The sequence below is a fragment of the Callospermophilus lateralis genome, chromosome 2 (genome assembly GCF_048772815.1).
Source record: "Callospermophilus lateralis isolate mCalLat2 chromosome 2, mCalLat2.hap1, whole genome shotgun sequence".
NCBI lineage: Eukaryota > Metazoa > Chordata > Mammalia > Rodentia > Sciuridae > Callospermophilus > Callospermophilus lateralis.
The window spans coordinates 31316662-31334409 of NC_135306.1; the positions used below are offsets into that span (position 1 = coordinate 31316662).

At 36.3% G+C, this 17748-nt stretch overlaps 2 protein-coding genes across 3 annotated transcripts in view; one reads left to right on the plus strand and one right to left on the minus strand.

The window, feature by feature from the left end:
• Nucleotides 1-482: 482 nt before the first annotated feature.
• Nucleotides 483-17748, plus strand: part of Tex10 (testis expressed 10) — a 46009-nt gene continuing 28743 nt past the window's right edge. Inside the window, exons 1-6 of one of the 2 annotated variants that reach the window (XM_076845759.2) lie at nt 483-631; nt 3923-4111; nt 5959-6671; nt 7060-7303; nt 12237-12349; nt 17506-17744. In XM_076845759.2, the coding sequence (XP_076701874.1) occupies nt 3932-4111; nt 5959-6671; nt 7060-7303; nt 12237-12349; nt 17506-17744 (1489 nt within the window). In that variant the 5' untranslated portion in view covers nt 483-631; nt 3923-3931. Of the gene's footprint in view, nt 632-3922; nt 4112-5958; nt 6672-7059; nt 7304-12236; nt 12350-17505; nt 17745-17748 lie in introns of those variants that run through there. The other variant, XM_076845760.2, reaches the window with a different exon arrangement.
• The window catches only part of Invs (inversin), a 169056-nt gene continuing 164945 nt past the window's right edge, over nt 13638-17748 (minus strand). The window contains exon 18 of the mRNA XM_076845754.2: nt 13638-13670. The gene's annotated coding sequence lies outside the window, so the exon portion shown is untranslated. The remainder of the gene's footprint in view (nt 13671-17748) is intronic.

Sequence of the window (17748 nt, forward strand, 5' to 3'; positions counted from 1 at the left end):
AAAAAATACCAAGTCTTCCAGGCTCTATTTGCTAGATGTATTCTGCTTTCCTTTAATTAATTCTTCTGTGTTCTACCTCAACCTAGGTTAATGTCTCCAGATGTTCTATCCTTGCTGTCTCAAAGTTTAGCTTCCTCAGTTCAGTCCAACTTATACTCTCTGCAGGCAGTTCCAGGTATGAACAGCCGTGGTCTAGAGCAGGAGAACAAGTATGCTACCAACCAGCTGCAACCTGGGCGGCAACCTGGGAGACGAAGGCTAGAGAAGTTTCGGGCTGGACTCACAGGCCAGCTTTGGCCCCAGGTCCCAGACTCCACGCGTTCCCATCCTGGGCGAGCTAGGGGCTTCCGGCGTGGCCCCCTCCCCCGGGGGCGTGGCCTGCTGCTCTGGCCCCCGCCTCTTGGGCTGCGCGCGGCTGCGGGCCGGGGTCACGTGAGCGCGGCGGGGCGGGGGAGGGGGCCCTGATTTCCGGGCGGCGGAAGGAGACGCGGCCGCGTGAGGACGAGGCGATTTGAAAACACGCTCCGGGAGTGAGAGGCTGTGGCCGGCGGCGCACGCTGTCGCCCGGTGGGCTAGTGCTCGCACGTTCTACCCCTCGGCCTCTGCGCGCCGGTGTCGGCCGCACCCTCAGGTGAGCGGCCGCCGCCCGTCGGATTGGGCCCACCCGGGGCGCGGGACGTCGCGTCGGACCGTCGCCCCCGGTCGGCGCGCGGCCCAAGCGGCAGGGCGGGCGGTGGCGGTGTGCGCCCCTTCTGGGTCTTCGGGGTTCGGAGCGGACTGTGCGGGGGCGGGGCGCCCACCGTGTTGGAGGCGCCTCGAGTGACTGGGCGGGTTCGCGTGGTTTCGGGGCTGGGAGAGTTTTAGGCCAGTGTGGGGCTCGGGGTGCACCTTTCCCGGCCGTGGCTCCGACCGGAGTCCTCGGGAGCAGAAGTAGTTCCCTAAGACCCTTGGGGGTCTTCACTCCTGGGACGCAGGACCGAAAAGGGGTGCGGTGTCCAGTCCCCTAATTGACCGTCTGTCTTTGGGCGAGGGGATTTAAGCAAGCGGTCGGTTCCGAGCTGAACCAGACCAGCAGTGCTTTGGAATCGCCCTTACCTGGGGCGCTTGCTTTCTGGGAAAGCTGGTGTCTTTGGCCCCTCAGTGCGGTTTGGAGAGGAATTTATCAAAGGCCGAGTACCCTGTAATTGCTCTCCTTAATTTGGGGGTGGGGGCGGGGAAGCAGTTGAAAATGAGGAAGGGTAATGAGGTTGATGACAGACTAACAGGTTGAAATTCCGTTCAGTTGAAATCCTGATACGCCAGGGTTAGTAAAGCCCTGCAGTAGGAATATGTGAAATTGACTTTTAAAACCGATTGGGGCTCACATACAGAGGAGGACCAGCGAAATGATATAGGAGGTCTGTCCCTGAAGCTAGAGTTGCTGCCCTCTACTCAAAATCAACCACTGTAAAAGTGACTTTGAACGATTTGATTTGCGGGCTGCGAGAATCTTTTAAATGAAAATAATAACAGTTGCTACTAGAAGTTTTAAAGTTCCTGGTAAACTTTCCTAGATCAAAAAGTCAATGTGGCAGTTAGCCCTCATAATCTTCCTGATGGAGGGAAAACCGTGAATTGATAAGAAATGATGGATAATATGGCATAAACTTTCCAATTGACTGCATTTTGGAAACCCAGGTACTTAAATGATTAAAGAGAGCTCAGAAGACTTGGGGGGCGGAGAGCAGGCACAGGTTAATTTGTCTCATTGTACTGTACCATTTACTTTGATTTCTAGTTCCAGCTTATGGTAAATGGAAGGAAAAGCTCACAAAGTATACTCGCTTAATTAATAAAAGCTGTGTGGTTTTTTTTAATATTAAAAGAGGCCACATGAGTATCAGGGCTTTCTTTTTAGACCCATAATTTCTTAATCCCTCTCCCCCCAACAAGAGTGGTGGGTGGAATGAAAACTTTTGGGGTAAATGAACTAAGGCAAACCATTTTTCCACACAGACTTCAATCCTTATTTTAATTCCAGTATGTATAACCTAAAACTGATTTTCAGTGCTCAGTCCTAATGAATCCCTCTCCAGGACTGACTTGCTCATCTTTCTGAAACACATGGTTAAATGGGTTTGGAACTACCTTCTTTGCATGGTTTTCAACTGATAGAATGATAGTATACATAGTGTATATGATACTGTGCTTGGCATGTACTTACCGTCCTAAGACTTCAAGAACACATGTATGTGTTAGCGTCTGTATTTAGTGATGTGCAAGGCACAGTTCTGAGTGTTTTACAAGCATAAACTCATTATTTGCTCCATCTCATAACAACCATATGAAGTAGGTATAATTATTATCATCTTGTAGGTTAAACTGAGCCACGGTGTATAAGAACAGCAAAAAAAAAAGTGGCAGAATTTAGATAAGCATCAGTCTAATTTTAGAATTAGCTTTATTTATTTATTTTAAGATGGGATTTTGCTATACTTGTCCAGGCTATACTTTTAACTTCTAGGCTTAAACAATCCTCTTGCCTCGTCCTCCTGAGCATCTGGGACTACCGAGTTGGCTTTAAAATAAAATTAACTTTTAATGTATTGTCATATCCTAGCTAATGAGGATATATGGTAGTAAAATGCTGTAGTTAAGTGAATTTAGATATGTAATAGCTGATTGACTTATGAACTTCTTGAATTGAGGCTAGAACTTCAGCTGCTTAGTCTTGGCCCAGCCAGTTTATTAATTTTTAAAAAAATTTTTTTAGTTGCAGGTGAACCCAATACCTTTATATTATTTATTTTTTGTGTGGTACTGAGGATTGAACCCAGTACCTCACATGTGCTAGGCAAGCACTCTACCACTGAGCTACACTCCCAGTCCCATTTTATTAATCTTGAAATACTGCAGACTTTATTTTTTTTCTCTCTCTCTCTAATGCTGTGACTTCATAGATAGGCACAGGATAATTATGGAGACTGGAGAAGTTTTATTTCAGAAATATTTATCTACTCAATTGGATGTACCGTGGAAGGCAGAATTCATTATTTTTGAGGCATGTGGAAAATGTATCAAAAAGAGTTGAGCTGATTCCAGAAAGAGTAGGCTGTTTTTTAGAAGTTAGATTGTGGGAAGATAAAGCTGGAGAGAGTGGTTAGGGCTCCATTAGGAGGGTCATAATATGTCATGGTAAGGAAGTTTTACTCTCTGTGAGTATAAAGAACTGCAATCTCCTGAGTCTTGGTCAGATCTATCTAGAAAGAGTTGTCTGGTGACTGTGGCCAGAGGACTAAATAGTAGACATTAGAGACAAAGCAAGAATACCACTGAGGAAGCTGTTGAATAATAGTCAAGGGTAAAAAATATAAGACTTCTTTAATGTAGTGGCCTGGGAATGGGTAGGAGGCACAGATCAATGATTTTGTAAGTAGAAAGATTTGAACATATGTTCAAACAGTGTAGTGGTGGATGAGGAGGAGGTGGCACAAGGTGTCATGGTTATGCTTGAGTTATTTATTATGATAGTGGTCTAGCTAGTCTTTGTTCCTTATCCCTCTGTAACATTGTATTTCCATTTATGTTGCTTTTTATCTTTTTTTGCGGGAGATACAGGGTTTCTGTTTATCTAGTCTGAACTTGTCTGATATTTAAGATGCTAGTTTCTTCACCTAGCCTATACCAGGTTTATCCCCTACTCTTGGTCTTTACCTCCCACCCAAACAAAAAATTTGCAAAGCTAGTGACAAAGTTGTTGCCTTATCATTAATGGCTCTGATAGCATTTCTTGACTAAACTGATTTTTTTTTTTTTGCACTTCTTGAAAGTATTTCCCATTTAATATTTTGATCCTCTGGCATAATCACTGTTGGCCTTAATTCTTTTTATGTTTGAAATGTTAGAGTAATGTAAATGTTGGATTTAATTGTTTTTGATACAGTACTCAAGAATGACCAAAAAAAGGAAACGCCAAGATGATTTCCAAAAAGTAAAACTGAAAGTTGGTAAAAAGAAGCCCAAGTTAGAAAATGCTACTGCTACAAACTTTAAAACAAAGACTATACATCTTCCCGAGCAACTTAAAGAGGATGGAACACTTCCAACAAACAATAGAAAATTAAACATAAAGGTAAGTCATAAATCTCATTTTGATAAAATAAGATTTTCTTTGAAATCATGTAGAATGTTTTTGTAAAAAGTTGCTTAAACTCTTAGAGGAAATGATTTGCCTAGGGTCAGAGTTTATTGATAGGTGATATTTAGGGTTCATCTGTTATCCATATCTGATCTTGGAACTGCATCTTTTTTACCTCTTCCATAAAAGTTTGCTGAACTAAATGATAGTGGTTTTCCTCTAGTATACTTATTTGATAATATATTTCATCTGAAGGTAATTCTTAAGTTTAACTTTTTGTTTGATGTATCATGTTTGTGACGAAAAGTTTTCCATCTGTTTTTATAGCTACTTAAGATTCTGTTGCATTATATTTTTTTAAAAATAGTTTTTTAGTTGTTGATAGACCTTTATTTATATTCGGTGCTGAGAATCAAACCCAGTACCTCATACATGCCAGGTAAGTGCACTACCACACTTTTGTTCAGCTACGAGCTGAACAAATTTCTCAATTTTTCTCTTTGTTAAGTGCCCCAGCCCCAGCCCCCTGTCACATTTATTTTTGAACCTATGTAGCCCATAGTTTGTTATAGGTTCATATTACAGATTGAATATTTCTTATCAAATTCTTGGAACCAGAAGTGTTTTGTATTTCAGATTGTTTTCATATTTTGTATATTTGCAAATGCATTGTGAGATACCTTAGGGGTGGAACTCAAGTCTACATTTTATTTTATACACGTAGTCTGAAAGTAATTTTATACAATAATTTTAGTATGCACATGTTTTGACTGACAAATCACTGGAGGTCAGGTAAAGAATTTTCCACTTGTGTTGTGGCACTCAAAAGTTTTGGATATTGGAACATAATGGGTTTTAGATTTTTAGATTAGGGAACTCTAGTTTATAAATGCTTAAAGTCAAAGTTTGAGCAGAAGTTTTGTTTAAAAATTTGAATAGCTTTATTGAGATATAGTTTATACATAATGAAAGTCACCCATTTAAAGTAAGCAATTCAGTGATTTTTAATATATTTTACCAAGTTATCCATTGAAGTCACTCCCCATTCCTTTTTCCTGGCCTAGGCAATCACTAATCTTTCTGAAGATTTTTCTTTTTGTTATTAGTCTTTCACTTAGCATATTTTTGAGGTTCATCCATGTTATAGCTTGGATCAGAAAAGTACTTTATATCCTTGAATAGTATTCCTTTGTATGATTGTCATATTTTGTTAATCACTTATGGACATTTGATTTATTTTCACTTTTTGGCTCTTAGGAGTAATGCTGTTATGAATATTTGTGTATAGGTCTTTGTGAGGACATGTTTTCTAATTTTGCTTTTGAAGCTCTGGAGGTTAAATAATAATGTATTTGAAGTTATTTTTTCAATTGTTATATGAAACATTCTGTGAATAAAATTCTCAAGTAGTATCCTCTGAATAAAATACATACACACTTGTAAAAGACCTCACACTTGTAAAAGAACATTTAAAATAGGCAGGAAAAGGCCTGTTAAATTAGAAGTACATAAATGCACTCACCATAATGTTTGGTACATAATAGGTTTATAATAAATGATGGTGTTGATTGCTATCACTTTAAATTATAGTGTCTGAGCCTGTATGCAGTTTAATGTCAAAAAAAATTCTAACTGAAAATTATGTAACTTTTTTTAAGCTAAAAATATTTTGAAGGCAAAACTTAAAATCATAAGTTAATCAAAGTTTAATAGCATTTAAAATACTTATTGAGGCAGTTTGTATAAGGAGTATCAGTTAATTAGCTTAGTTTGCATGTTTAGTTGAAAATGATATAATGTATAGATGTGTATACACCTAAAAACTTTATTTTTGTTTGTAGGATTTGCTGTCACAGATGCATCACTACAATGCTGGGGTTAAACAAAGTGCTCTTCTTGGACTTAAAGACCTTTTGTCTCAATACCCATTTATAATTGATGCACACCTTTCAAACATATTAAGTGAAGTGACTGCTGTGTTTACAGATAAAGATGCTAATGTACGATTAGCAGCAGTTCAACTTCTTCAATTCCTGGCCCCCAAAATACGAGCTGAACAAATTTCTCCATTTTTTCCTTTGGTAAGTGCCCATCTCTCTAGTGCCATGACTCACATTACTGAAGGAATTCAGGAGGACTCTCTGAAAGTTTTGGACATTCTGCTGGAACAGTACCCAGCTCTAATTACTGGCCGTAGCAGTATATTGCTTAAGAATTTTGTAGAACTTATTTCTCATCAGCAGCTGTCCAAAGGACTGGTAAATAGAGACAGATCCCAGTCTTGGATACTTTCTGTAAATCCTAATCGGAGACTCACTTCTCAGCAGTGGAGGCTGAAAGTCTTAGTGAGACTCAGTAAATTCCTTCAGGCCTTGGCAGATGGATCCAGTAGGTTGAGAGAAAGTGAAGGACTTCAGGAACAAAAAGAAAATCCCCATGCCACTAGCAACTCCATTTTTATCAACTGGAAGGAACATGCCAACGACCAGCAACACATCCAGGTTTATGAAAATGGGGGTTCACAGCCAAATGTCAGTTCACAGTTCAGGCTACGGTAAGAAGGATTTCAGTTATGTCCACGCTCAGTTTTCCTATATTGAATTCTAACTGCTGACCATTGATGCCTAATGGTGGAAGACATGAAGTTGTCTTTCATAGTTTCCATGTAGTTACTCATGATTTGATTTGATGACTCCTGATGGGAGGATTTATTTGAAAGTATGTTTGTTTATTCATTTCTAGAAAAGCCTAACGAGAAGTAAAACTTGATGATCTCTGTTGGCTTTGTCATCTTAGAATTTCATTTTTCTTAGTAGTCTTAATGTAATTATCAGTTCATGGTGCTTCATTTTACTGGTAGTTTATATATAAGATTTAAATTGAGTAAGGGATAATGCATCTTTTTTAAATTATTTTTTTAAATTTTATTCTTTCCTTACAAGGTTTTTTGTTGGAGGACTAGGAGCTGTGGATGAAGGACTGTCATCTACTGAAAACCTGAAAGGATTTATAGAGATAATAATTCCATTGTTAATTGAATGTTGGGTTGAAGCTGTACCTCCACAACTAGCTGCTTCTGTTGGAAGTGGTTTTGAGCGAGAACCGCTACAGGTTATGCAACAAGTCCTTAATATTATTTCTCTTCTGTGGAAACTCTCTAAACAACATGATGAAACCCATAAATTGGTGAGAACTAATGGGTTTTTTACTTTATTAGTAAAGCCTTTTATTGTAAATAGGAAGCTTAGAAATCAGTTTATTATATAATTAATTGTGCATTTTCCCAAAAAATACTCAAGAGTTTTAAGTGTGAACTTCAAAAAAATGAAAATAGTTTTGTGAGGTTATTATCTATGAATATATGTAGTTTTTTAGTGAGATGTATAAAAATTTGCTGGATTCCATTTGATTTTATTAGATATAATTCATAGTAGTGTAAAATGTTTAAGGTGGAATATTATTATTTTTATTTTTTAGTTGTAGATGGACACAATATCTTTAGTTTATTTATTTATTCTTACGTGGTGTTGAGGATCAAACCCAGGGTCTCGCACATGTGAGGTGAGTGCTCTACCACTGAGCCATAACCCCAGCCTCTAAGATGGATTGATTATTTAGGGACATTTTAGTCTCTGGCGGTCTTTGTAGGATTAAAAAAGTGCAAGTAAAATTATTAAGTAATGGCTTCTAGTTGTGTCATGTTGCTTAAGTTAGCAGAAAAGACCAAACCGAGACCTTATTGTGAATGTAGTATATGGTGTGTATGCTAATCCTTTGCTATGCAAGAAAGGAAGAATAATCTATGAAATTAAGTTGGTGCTAAATTAATATGCCAACACACTTAAAAGGGCAGCTATAAAAGAATTTCTGTAAGAACTTTTGACTAGACAGATATAAATCCTTATAATTGTCTATGAACACATAAAACAGAGAAGGAGGTCTTTGTTCTGATTTTTAAATTTCAACCTAAAGTAGTAGTATCAGGTAATTTTTGAAAAGCATTATGGTGTTCTAATTTTTAAATTTCAACCTGAAGTAGTAATATTTGATAAATTTGAAAAGCATTATGGAATTGTACTAAGGTAGGTTGAGCATGTTCTAGCACTGTTATCACCTGTCTGTAGGGATGGTGTTTAAATTGCTTTTTCAAATAGGCATTTTATTGATTTAAATTTTGAGTTTTTCTGTATTGACATATTGAAAAAATTAATCATGATTAGAGGTATAGTATATGATATTGAGAAAGCAAAACTTGCTTTCTATTTGACAGTTCATTTTTGATGTAGGCTCATGATATAATAATGTATACAGTTCTTTAGAAAAGTATGTATTATCTGCATTCTTGAATGGATCTACTGTCCCTGACTTAGGATGGTTCAGCCGAAAATTTTTCTACTTTAGAATGGTGCAAAAGAGCTTGCCTGTACAACTATTCTGTTTTTTTTCACTTCAGTAAGTTACAGGAGATATTCAACACTTTATTGTAAAATAGGCTTATGTTAGATAATAATTGCCCTAACATAGGCTAATGTAAGTAATTGTAACACTGATTAACTCATTAAGTCCCATGTTTTCAATTCTGCAGTTGTATCAACAAAATTGACATAGATGCATTAAAATATCTTGGAAATCATAACCTATAGCTTATATCCTTTATTGTGATTCAGACTGAAAATACAAATTGTCTTATAAGTTGGGCACTGGGACAATACTTTTGCATATATAAACCATTCTAAAAACAGGACATTGGGTAAATATTATATCTGTGATGTTGGACAAGATGAGTTAAGATAACTTAGGCAAAGTTATGATATTTGGTAGGCTAGGTGTATTAAATGCATTTTTGGGGTGGGGATTTACCAGGGATTGAATGCAGAGACACTCAACCACTGAGCCATACCCCTGGTCCTGTTTTGTATTTTATTTAGAGATGGAGTCTCAGTGAGTTGCTTAGCGCCTCATAATTGCTAAGGCTGGCTTTGAACACTGTATCCTCCTGTCTCAGCCTCCTGAGCTGCTGGGATTACAGACAGGTGTTTACAGGCATGAGCCATCATTCTCAGCTTAAATGCATTTTTGACTTAGGGTATTTTCCACTAAAAATGGGCTTATTAGGACATAATCCTGTATGTCAGAAGCTGTATTTGCATTTGAAAGGCCAAGAAAAAATGAAAGTAATGATATTTTAACATGGATTTTGAATACTGGTCTTTCCTTCTGTTTTAGAGAGCTGAGAAATAAAAATTCCAGAATTCCTTGGTATCTGGTTATATATGATGCACCAATAAACATTTGTTATTGCTTTAGTAGTAGTGATTATATTTAGGTAAAATAGTAAGCCCAAAATGCAGAACATGCAAATTAATTAATTGGTGCTAGTTTTGGGTCATCTTCTACCAGTCAAATGACAAAGGTTCTAAATATTGCTTTAGTTTTATGGATATTTAAAATATTATACCGTAGAACTATTTTTTATTATAACATGGCTAGGTTTATTAGTGTTTTTTAAACATGCCATACTAAGCATAAAAGATTATGGACTTTTGAAGACCAGAATGTTAATTTGATTTATTTACATAGAATTGGGATGGAGGAGTAATTCAGATAGGATAGTATATATCTTTGCAGTATTAAGGATCAAACCTAGGGCCTCACACCATACTAGGCAAAGCACTTTACCACTGAATTGCATTCCTAGTTCAGGACTAATATTTGAAAGCATCTATTTCTAATTTACTTTGGGAGATTTACTGTGCCAAATTCTAATAACTTGATAAGAACTATTATCTTAGAGATAAAGTATAAAAGTGTATGTTAGCTGTGCCGAGTGACATTGAATGGCTTTTTTTTTTTTTTTTTTTTTTTTTTGGCATTCCTACTCTTAACTCCCATCTCTCATTCACCTTTATTTGTAGGCTTAGTTAAGACAAGGAGGAATCAAATGGCATTCCTTAGCCTTTTAATGCAAGTCACAGATGGCAGACTGAATGGTAATTTTTTTTCTTTCAGAAAGTCTATAGGTTTTTCTGTTGACAAATTGGCCTCTGGGTTACGGTACCATCTTAGGTGCTGTTTAATGCATTTAATTTTGATAGTATCTGCATCACAGTTGAGATTTAATTTGTATTCAAGTAGGTTTTTTTTTTTGTTTGTTTGTTTTTTAAATCTTTTAGCAATTTGAAACTGATTCTTGTTTTGAAAAGAAATCTCAAGGTACGTTGAACTTACAAGCAGTGTTTGGATACTCTGATCCTTACTGAGATAGCTTATTTCTGATAATACTCTTAATATGTAGCTGGTTTTAAAAATTAAATTATAATTTAACTTTTTAATGTACTTTGATTTTTAGGGTCCTATATTAACAATTTTGGCTTCAGGATTATAATTACTCATAAAAATTTGTATCTTGTATTTTAATGTTGGCTTACTTGCTGCTTTTTATTTATGTGATCCATTGTTGTACCCTTTTCTTGTGAGAATTAGAATATGTAAACAGATGTAGTCATGCTTTTTGAGTCATTTTACTCAAAGATTTATTTGACATGTGTAAGTGGGGCAACTTAAGTTTGTTAAAATTCAGTTCTTCAATTTTACCAACCCACAATTTAAGTGCTCTATAGCTGCATATGGGTAGTGACTGCTGTATTGGATGGCACAGATATACAACAGTTTCATCACTGAAGAAATTTGGTCTTTTTGAGTTCTATGGTGCTGTTCTAGGCAGTGGACATAAAAAGGTAAACCTTACTGGTAATGAGCTTGTAGTGATTATCTTATAGTTGATGAAAGGTGAACAAGTATATAATATTAATGCTGGAAATAAAATTTAAAATGAAGTCAGGTATAAAGAAGGCATGTGCTGGACATAGGAGTGGGGAATAGAACAGAATGATAAGTTGTCAGGAAATGCTCTCTGAGGTTAAGACATTAAAAAGTAACTGAATGAAGCAAAGGAACAAGACTTATAAATAAATATGCAGGAAAAAGAATATTCTTGGTATAGGGAAGTGTTCCTAGGTGTAAACAAGTTTGGCATATTTGAAGAATGACTAGAAGGCTAAGTGCAAGTGAGGTACTGGTAGAAGTGGAAGATGAGGGAGAAGAAGAGTGACAGTGGCCAGATCATGTGGAACTCTGGTTCCTGTTAAGGAGTTTGGATTTTTAAATAACTTTTATTTATTTATTTTTTTATGTGGTGCTGAGGATTGAATTCATTGCCTCACACGTGCTAGGCAAGTGCTGTAACACAGAGCCATAACCCCAGCCCTGTTCATTTAATTTTAAATGTCAAATTTATAAAACTAGAACACTAATGAACTCCTTTATGGTCACCATCTCTTCTAGCAGCCATCATCTAATGATTAATAGTAAAAAGTTCAAGAGATGTCAAGTGTACACCTGTAAATAGAATCTGGAGCTTGGGAAGAAACACCTAAGGACTGGTACATCCAAACAATTAGAGGTCAGGAAGAAGAGAAGAACCCAGTATACTAAGCAGGAGCACCTGAGCTATACCTAGCCGCATTAGTACCTGAAATCCTATATCCTAGGAAACTCCTAAGTGTCTGGCAGAATGGGATGATTGGTTACTCTGTATCAGAAGAAATAAGAATGTTCATCTGGAATTTTTAAGTGTTTTAAGTAGGAGGGAATGACAAATTCACCATTATTGCTAAAATATTTTAGAGACATGCATTGCTTTAAGTTTTGGATACCTTTAATGAGAAACAATGGAATCACCGTGGATTGTAGTTATGGTATAGATAGAATGCTAAGTACAAGAGTTTGTTTTGTATATTTTATAAATATTCCATTAGTGGTTCAAATTCATAATATTTTCCAATCTCATTTACTTTTCCTTTTTCTTTCTTAAGTAGCAGATAAATTCAAGGAAATAACTATCAGGTACCAAAAGGATCTGTGGATGAAAATTGGATACCTTAATAGTTCATTCTGATTTTAAAATTTTATTTGCATCTTATATCTCTGGCAGAAGGTGTATCATAATGGACCATCTATAGCTGAATATTGACAAATTATCAAATTTTTTCTTAAAGTTTTATTGATTATTGTACATTTATTTCTCATAGATAGCTAATCTTAATCTTTATTTCAACAGGAGTTCTGGCTTCGAAAGAATTACCTTATTGACTTCAAACACCATTTTATGAGTCATTTTCCATATGCCTTAAAAGAAATAACCAAGCACAGAAGGAAAGAGACAAATAAAAGGTATTGTGATTATTTTCCACTGTATAAATTTAAAAAGCTGTTATACCTGGAATTATTAAAATGTAATTAATCGTGGTCTGGCAATTTCTACATCATGAGATATTTAGATTTTGTGAAAATAGAAGTAGCCATAGTATGGCTCTTTTGAACAAACCTTAGTAATTTTTTAAAAAAAATTTTTAAAAGTCTGTACATTTGTGCTATGTGAATGTATTAAAGTACATAAATGTGCATTAATTAAAAATTGCCAACATGGGTGGTCTATTTTGAGGGGCACCATGTAATTATTGATTCTCTGTTTAGAGAACTTTGGAAAGTCATCTTAGTATGCTCTCATTTTTACTTGAGGAAACTGGTAGTAAAAGTAGGATCAATGTCCTGAAGGAAGGAATTGGAAAAGAAAGGGGGAAAGGGGACAATAAATCAGAAGATGGAGTTTTAAAAAGTCAGCTTGGAAAGCATTTAAAATGTGTACTGCAAGTAAGAGCAGATAAATGTGAGAACACGTTATATAATAAAACTTGACAAGCAGGTACAAGCGAAACACTAAAATTATAGTTGCTTCAAATGAGTGAACATTCAAAGGGGATCTTAAAAAGCCTGTCAAAACAGTCTTTAGGATCTTTAATATACAAAAGGGAAGAAACCAACTGGAGAAGCTTTGAGGCTGTGTGCTGTTTTCTTTCTTTCTTTCTCTCTTTTTTTTGGGGGAGGGGTAGAGGGTGGGTCAGTGGATTGAACACAGCTTTGTGTATGCTAGGCAAAGTACTCTTCCACTGAATTATATCCCCAGCCCTACAGAGGCAGGGTTCAGGGACTATGCTGGAAGAAATAAGGCTGTTCTATAGATGTGTGAGCTTTTCATTCATTCACTATTTATTTTGGTCACTTATTGTAAATAAAGTATTTTGATAATAAAATATTTTAAGTTGTATTCCTTTCTTTCCTAAGTGATTTGATTCTGAATTGTAAGCAAGTGTGTCTGGATCCATTCAGGAGATAAAAACTACACCAATGAGTTTTAACAGAATTTAATATAAAGAATTATTAATTACGTTTTAAAAAACTGAGAAGACAACAAGGGAATAGTAAGATATTATGGAAATAGCAACTCATATCTCTAAAACTGAGAACAAAGAAAAGAAAGGAAAAAGCTTAGAGGAAGGGAGCCAGGACTGACCTCTGAGAAGCGGTTGCTGCTTGGCTGGTGTTCATGTCTTGGCCTCAGAGAAGGCTGTATAGAGCAGGAGCCCACAACTCTGCAAAGGGGGTTCTAGCTTGGTTCTGTTGGTATTTTCCTACAGGCATGGTGATGCTAGTTCTGTAGAGTTAGGATCAAAGAGACCCTTTATTGAACAAACTGGAATCACTGTGGCTTCTAGAATGAATTGTGAACAAGCCTGTAGAAGAGGTGCTAGTTGATGCTGACAGCAATAGGAAGCAAAAACAGGGATAAGGAAAGAAAAATACCCTGTCTTCCTCCTACAGCTTTCAAGTCTCTTTCTACCATCTCTTTATTGTTAGAAGAAGCCACATGCAAAGGAAAACTGTGGCTCACATAGTCCCAGCCCCAGGATCACAAAGTGGAGTTTGGAGGGTGAGTTGGAAGCTGAGAAGTAGTAGCTCCATAATTGGTAGAAGTGAATTATTGTGGGGCTGAGGTTGTGGCTCAGCAGTAGAGCACTCACCTAGCATGTGCAAGACCCTAGGTTTGATCTTCAGCACCACATAAAAATAAATAAATAAAATAAAGGTATTTTGTCCAAATACTTTTTAAAAATGAATTAATAAAGATAACATAAGGCTTTATATAAGTATACTTATAACTGTACCATTAATTAACTGTGAATTTGTTGGGAGACAGATGATAAGTTTTTGTCAGGATAAATAGACAAAAGCTATATTGAGGGTAGTGTTTGAAGTGGATCTGAATATGGTTGTGATTTCATTTAGTAGACTGTGTAAGGGACTAGAGACAATGTAAGGAGACCATATTAAAACAAAACAAAAAACTGGAGAAGATGGACCTGGCTGGGTCAGATCTGGTTTCTATTCTTCACTGACCTTTTTACTGGAAATAACTTCTTATTTCTGGAGTTCATCTTACTTTTAGTTATGATTCTTTTGTCATTGAGGACTTTTGGTTGGTCAAAACTGTTTTAGGAAGACCAATTTATGGAGTTGTCAAATCAGAGAGACCCTTTCTTGAGGAAGACGTTAGGTTTTTCCCTCCACACACAATTTTCTTATTAGAACAGAACTTTAATTCACAGTCCATCCAAGGTTTAGAAAGTCTTTGAATTCCTGAAATCATGATGTAAAATTTTATGTGTGTTTGTTTTTTTCTGGTAAGGGGTTTCATATATGATTTTCACAAAAAAATGAGTTTAAATAATGCTTAGGATGTTTAGAATTTAGTAGACTCTTAAGTGTAAGTAAATGATTTAAGAGTGTAGGGTATACTGTTAGCGTTCAATAAATTTGTTGGACATTTAATATGTGTAAGCCACCTCCTGTAGTAGGTGCTGAACATTTAGTGATAAAGATAAATAGTGCCAGTTCTCAGTGGAATTCAATCTAATGAGGGAGAATTTTTTTCTCTGATTATTGAATCAGTGACTCATTGTGATTAAATGAAAGAAGAGTTAGGGCAATATAATATAAGAGTATATAATAAAGGGTTCAGACATGGTGGCACATGCCTGTAATCCCAGTGATCCAGGAAGCTGAGGTAGGAGGATCGCAAGTTATAAGGCCAGCCAGACCCTGTCTTGGAATTTTAAAATAAGAATAAAAGGACTGGTGGTATGGCTTAGTGGTGAAGTGCCCCTGGATTCAATTCCCAGTACTTAACAAAAGGTATAGAACAAAGAGCTGGTCCTTGTTTTTGAGGGGGCTGGAGGCTTCTAGGAAAGCCTACTCTGATGAAGTGACATTTGTGCCAAGATACATATTTATGTACTCCCAGTTTCTTTAGCTTGCTGTCTGCATTTTCCCCTCATGTTGAAATGTAGTTACAAAGCTTGTAATTATTTTTATGGTAGAAAGTGTATATAACATAGCATTTAACCATTGTAACTACAGGTGTACTGTTGAGTGTCATTAAGTACTTTCATATTATTGTGCATCCACCTTCTGAACTCATCCTGAACTGAAGCTCTGTTTTCCCTAAACAGTAACTGCCCATACTCCTCCTGATAAGTACAGTTCAACTTACTTTCTCTGTATGTTTGCTTATTCTAGTACATCATGAATATAATCTACAGTATTTGTTCTTTTGTGTTTGATGTTTTCAGGGTTCATGTTATAGCATGCATCAGAATTTCTTTCCTTTTTTAAAAAATATTTAATTCTTTTAGAGCAGTTTTAGGTGCATAGTTCCTGTATATTTCCTGTCCTCACACATGCACAGCCTCTCCAACTATCAGGGCAGTTAGTGAACTGAACATTGATACATCATTTTCATTCAAAGTGACAATTTATATTCTTTTTCTAGAAGTGTAAAGTGGGTTGGTATATGTAGTCTTTAAACTTTTTATATAAATTATTGGAAAAGCAGAATGAACTCTCTGAAATTTGCAGTTGCCCTTTGAGTTCTCCCAGATATAGTAATAGATTGTGCTGCATGAGATAAATCTAGGATAGTGTTATAAAGCTCTACCTGGGGGGAGGAAATGTTGCAAATTTGTCCAGGTTGCATTCTCTTTTAATGATAAAATTCCCGGTTTTTAGCTGGACATATAGCTACATAAAATAAAAACTAGCTATCCTAGTTTCCTTTGCAGCTAGCTGGGAGTGGTTATGAGGGTAATTTCTATAAAATTTTGCTCAGACTTCTCTTTCCAGTGTCAAGTGTCAGACTTCCATATTGAGTTGTTTTGTCAGCCATGCTGCCTGGATTTATGACAGTTTAGGTTCAGTGTATACAAGATAGAATTTATTTCTGGATTTCTGCTCTTTTTTCTTCATCATCTCTTATCAACTTAGTCACCAGTGCTAGAATCTTTGATGCTGCCCTTCTCTACCCTCCCCAGCTCACATATGTGTATACATTGAGCAAGTCTCATATCCAGACAATTTTTATTCTAATGTTTCCCTTCTCCTAGTCCATACCAGTATTGACCCTAGTTCTTGCCCTTGCCCACTGTTGCCTGGATTGCTCCAATAGCCACACAGCTGCTTCTTTGTTTATAGTCTATAACTCTTGTTTTTCCTTTTGTATTTGCAAAATCATCCATCTGAAAGAAGTTAGCCATCGTACTCCCTTGTCTGCAAAATTAATTTTGATGTTGTTTGTAAACTGGTTCCCTTTTTCCTTTCTAGGCTCATTTGTGGTTTCTAGCCTTGCTTTTGATGCTCAGCCACATCAAATTTATTTCCTTTTTCATGTATGTGTGGTTCTTCACAATTGTCCTTGGTGAAATCTAATCCAGAGTTACTGTTTTCCTTTAAAATTGATTACTTTGAGATATTTATAATTTTAGTCAACTCCACATTTTTCTAAACATGAAAAAAATGGACTGTACTGTAATAGTCTGAAATGAGTATGTTTTGAATTTCAGATTTTGTTCAATAAATATTGTATTCAGGTATTTAAAAATTTCTTTCAAGTTTTGAAAGAAACATTTTTATTTGGCTAAGGTAAATAAACTGATTTTAGTATGTGAATTATAAAGTTAATTCATTTCAAATCAGTGCTTACCTGAATCAGTGTTCATATTTCATACAGGAGGAAATTATTACCAGGAGAAACTAGTGTTTCTTAGGTCAGGTGATTAGTTAGAAGTAAAGCCAAGATCTGCTGTGATATCCATCCAAATAAATGTTTTCTTAAAAAAATCTTCAGGTCTTATCTTTCAAGTTTTTTAGGGTTCCCATGTAGTATTGTGAAACCGTTTGCCTTCTGTATAAACAGCAGCATTAGTAATGAACTGAGCCGTATGCAGGGTAATTCAGACTTTCTGAACAACCCTGATTCCGTAGTAAATAGTTTATTTACAGAACTATGACCTGAACCTTGCCTATACACTGTGTCGTCTTGACATTTTATTAATTCTAGAAGGAATTTCTTTGTTTCAAGTACGCTAAGTGAAGCAGGCATGGTAGACATAACACTTTATAGATATATGTGTGTGTGTGTCTTTGTTTGTTTTTAGCATCAAGCATTGCACGATTCTCTCCAATAACGTAGATCATCTCTTACTGAATTTAACACTGTCTGATATCATGGTCTCCCTGGCAAATGCCTCAACTTTGCAGAAAGATTCCAGTTGGATAGAAATGATAAGGAAATTTGTGACAAAGACCCTTGAAGATGGCTCTAGGCTAAACAGTAAGCAGCTGAACAGATTGCTTGGAGTATCATGGAGGTTAATGCAGATACAACCAAACAGAGGTAC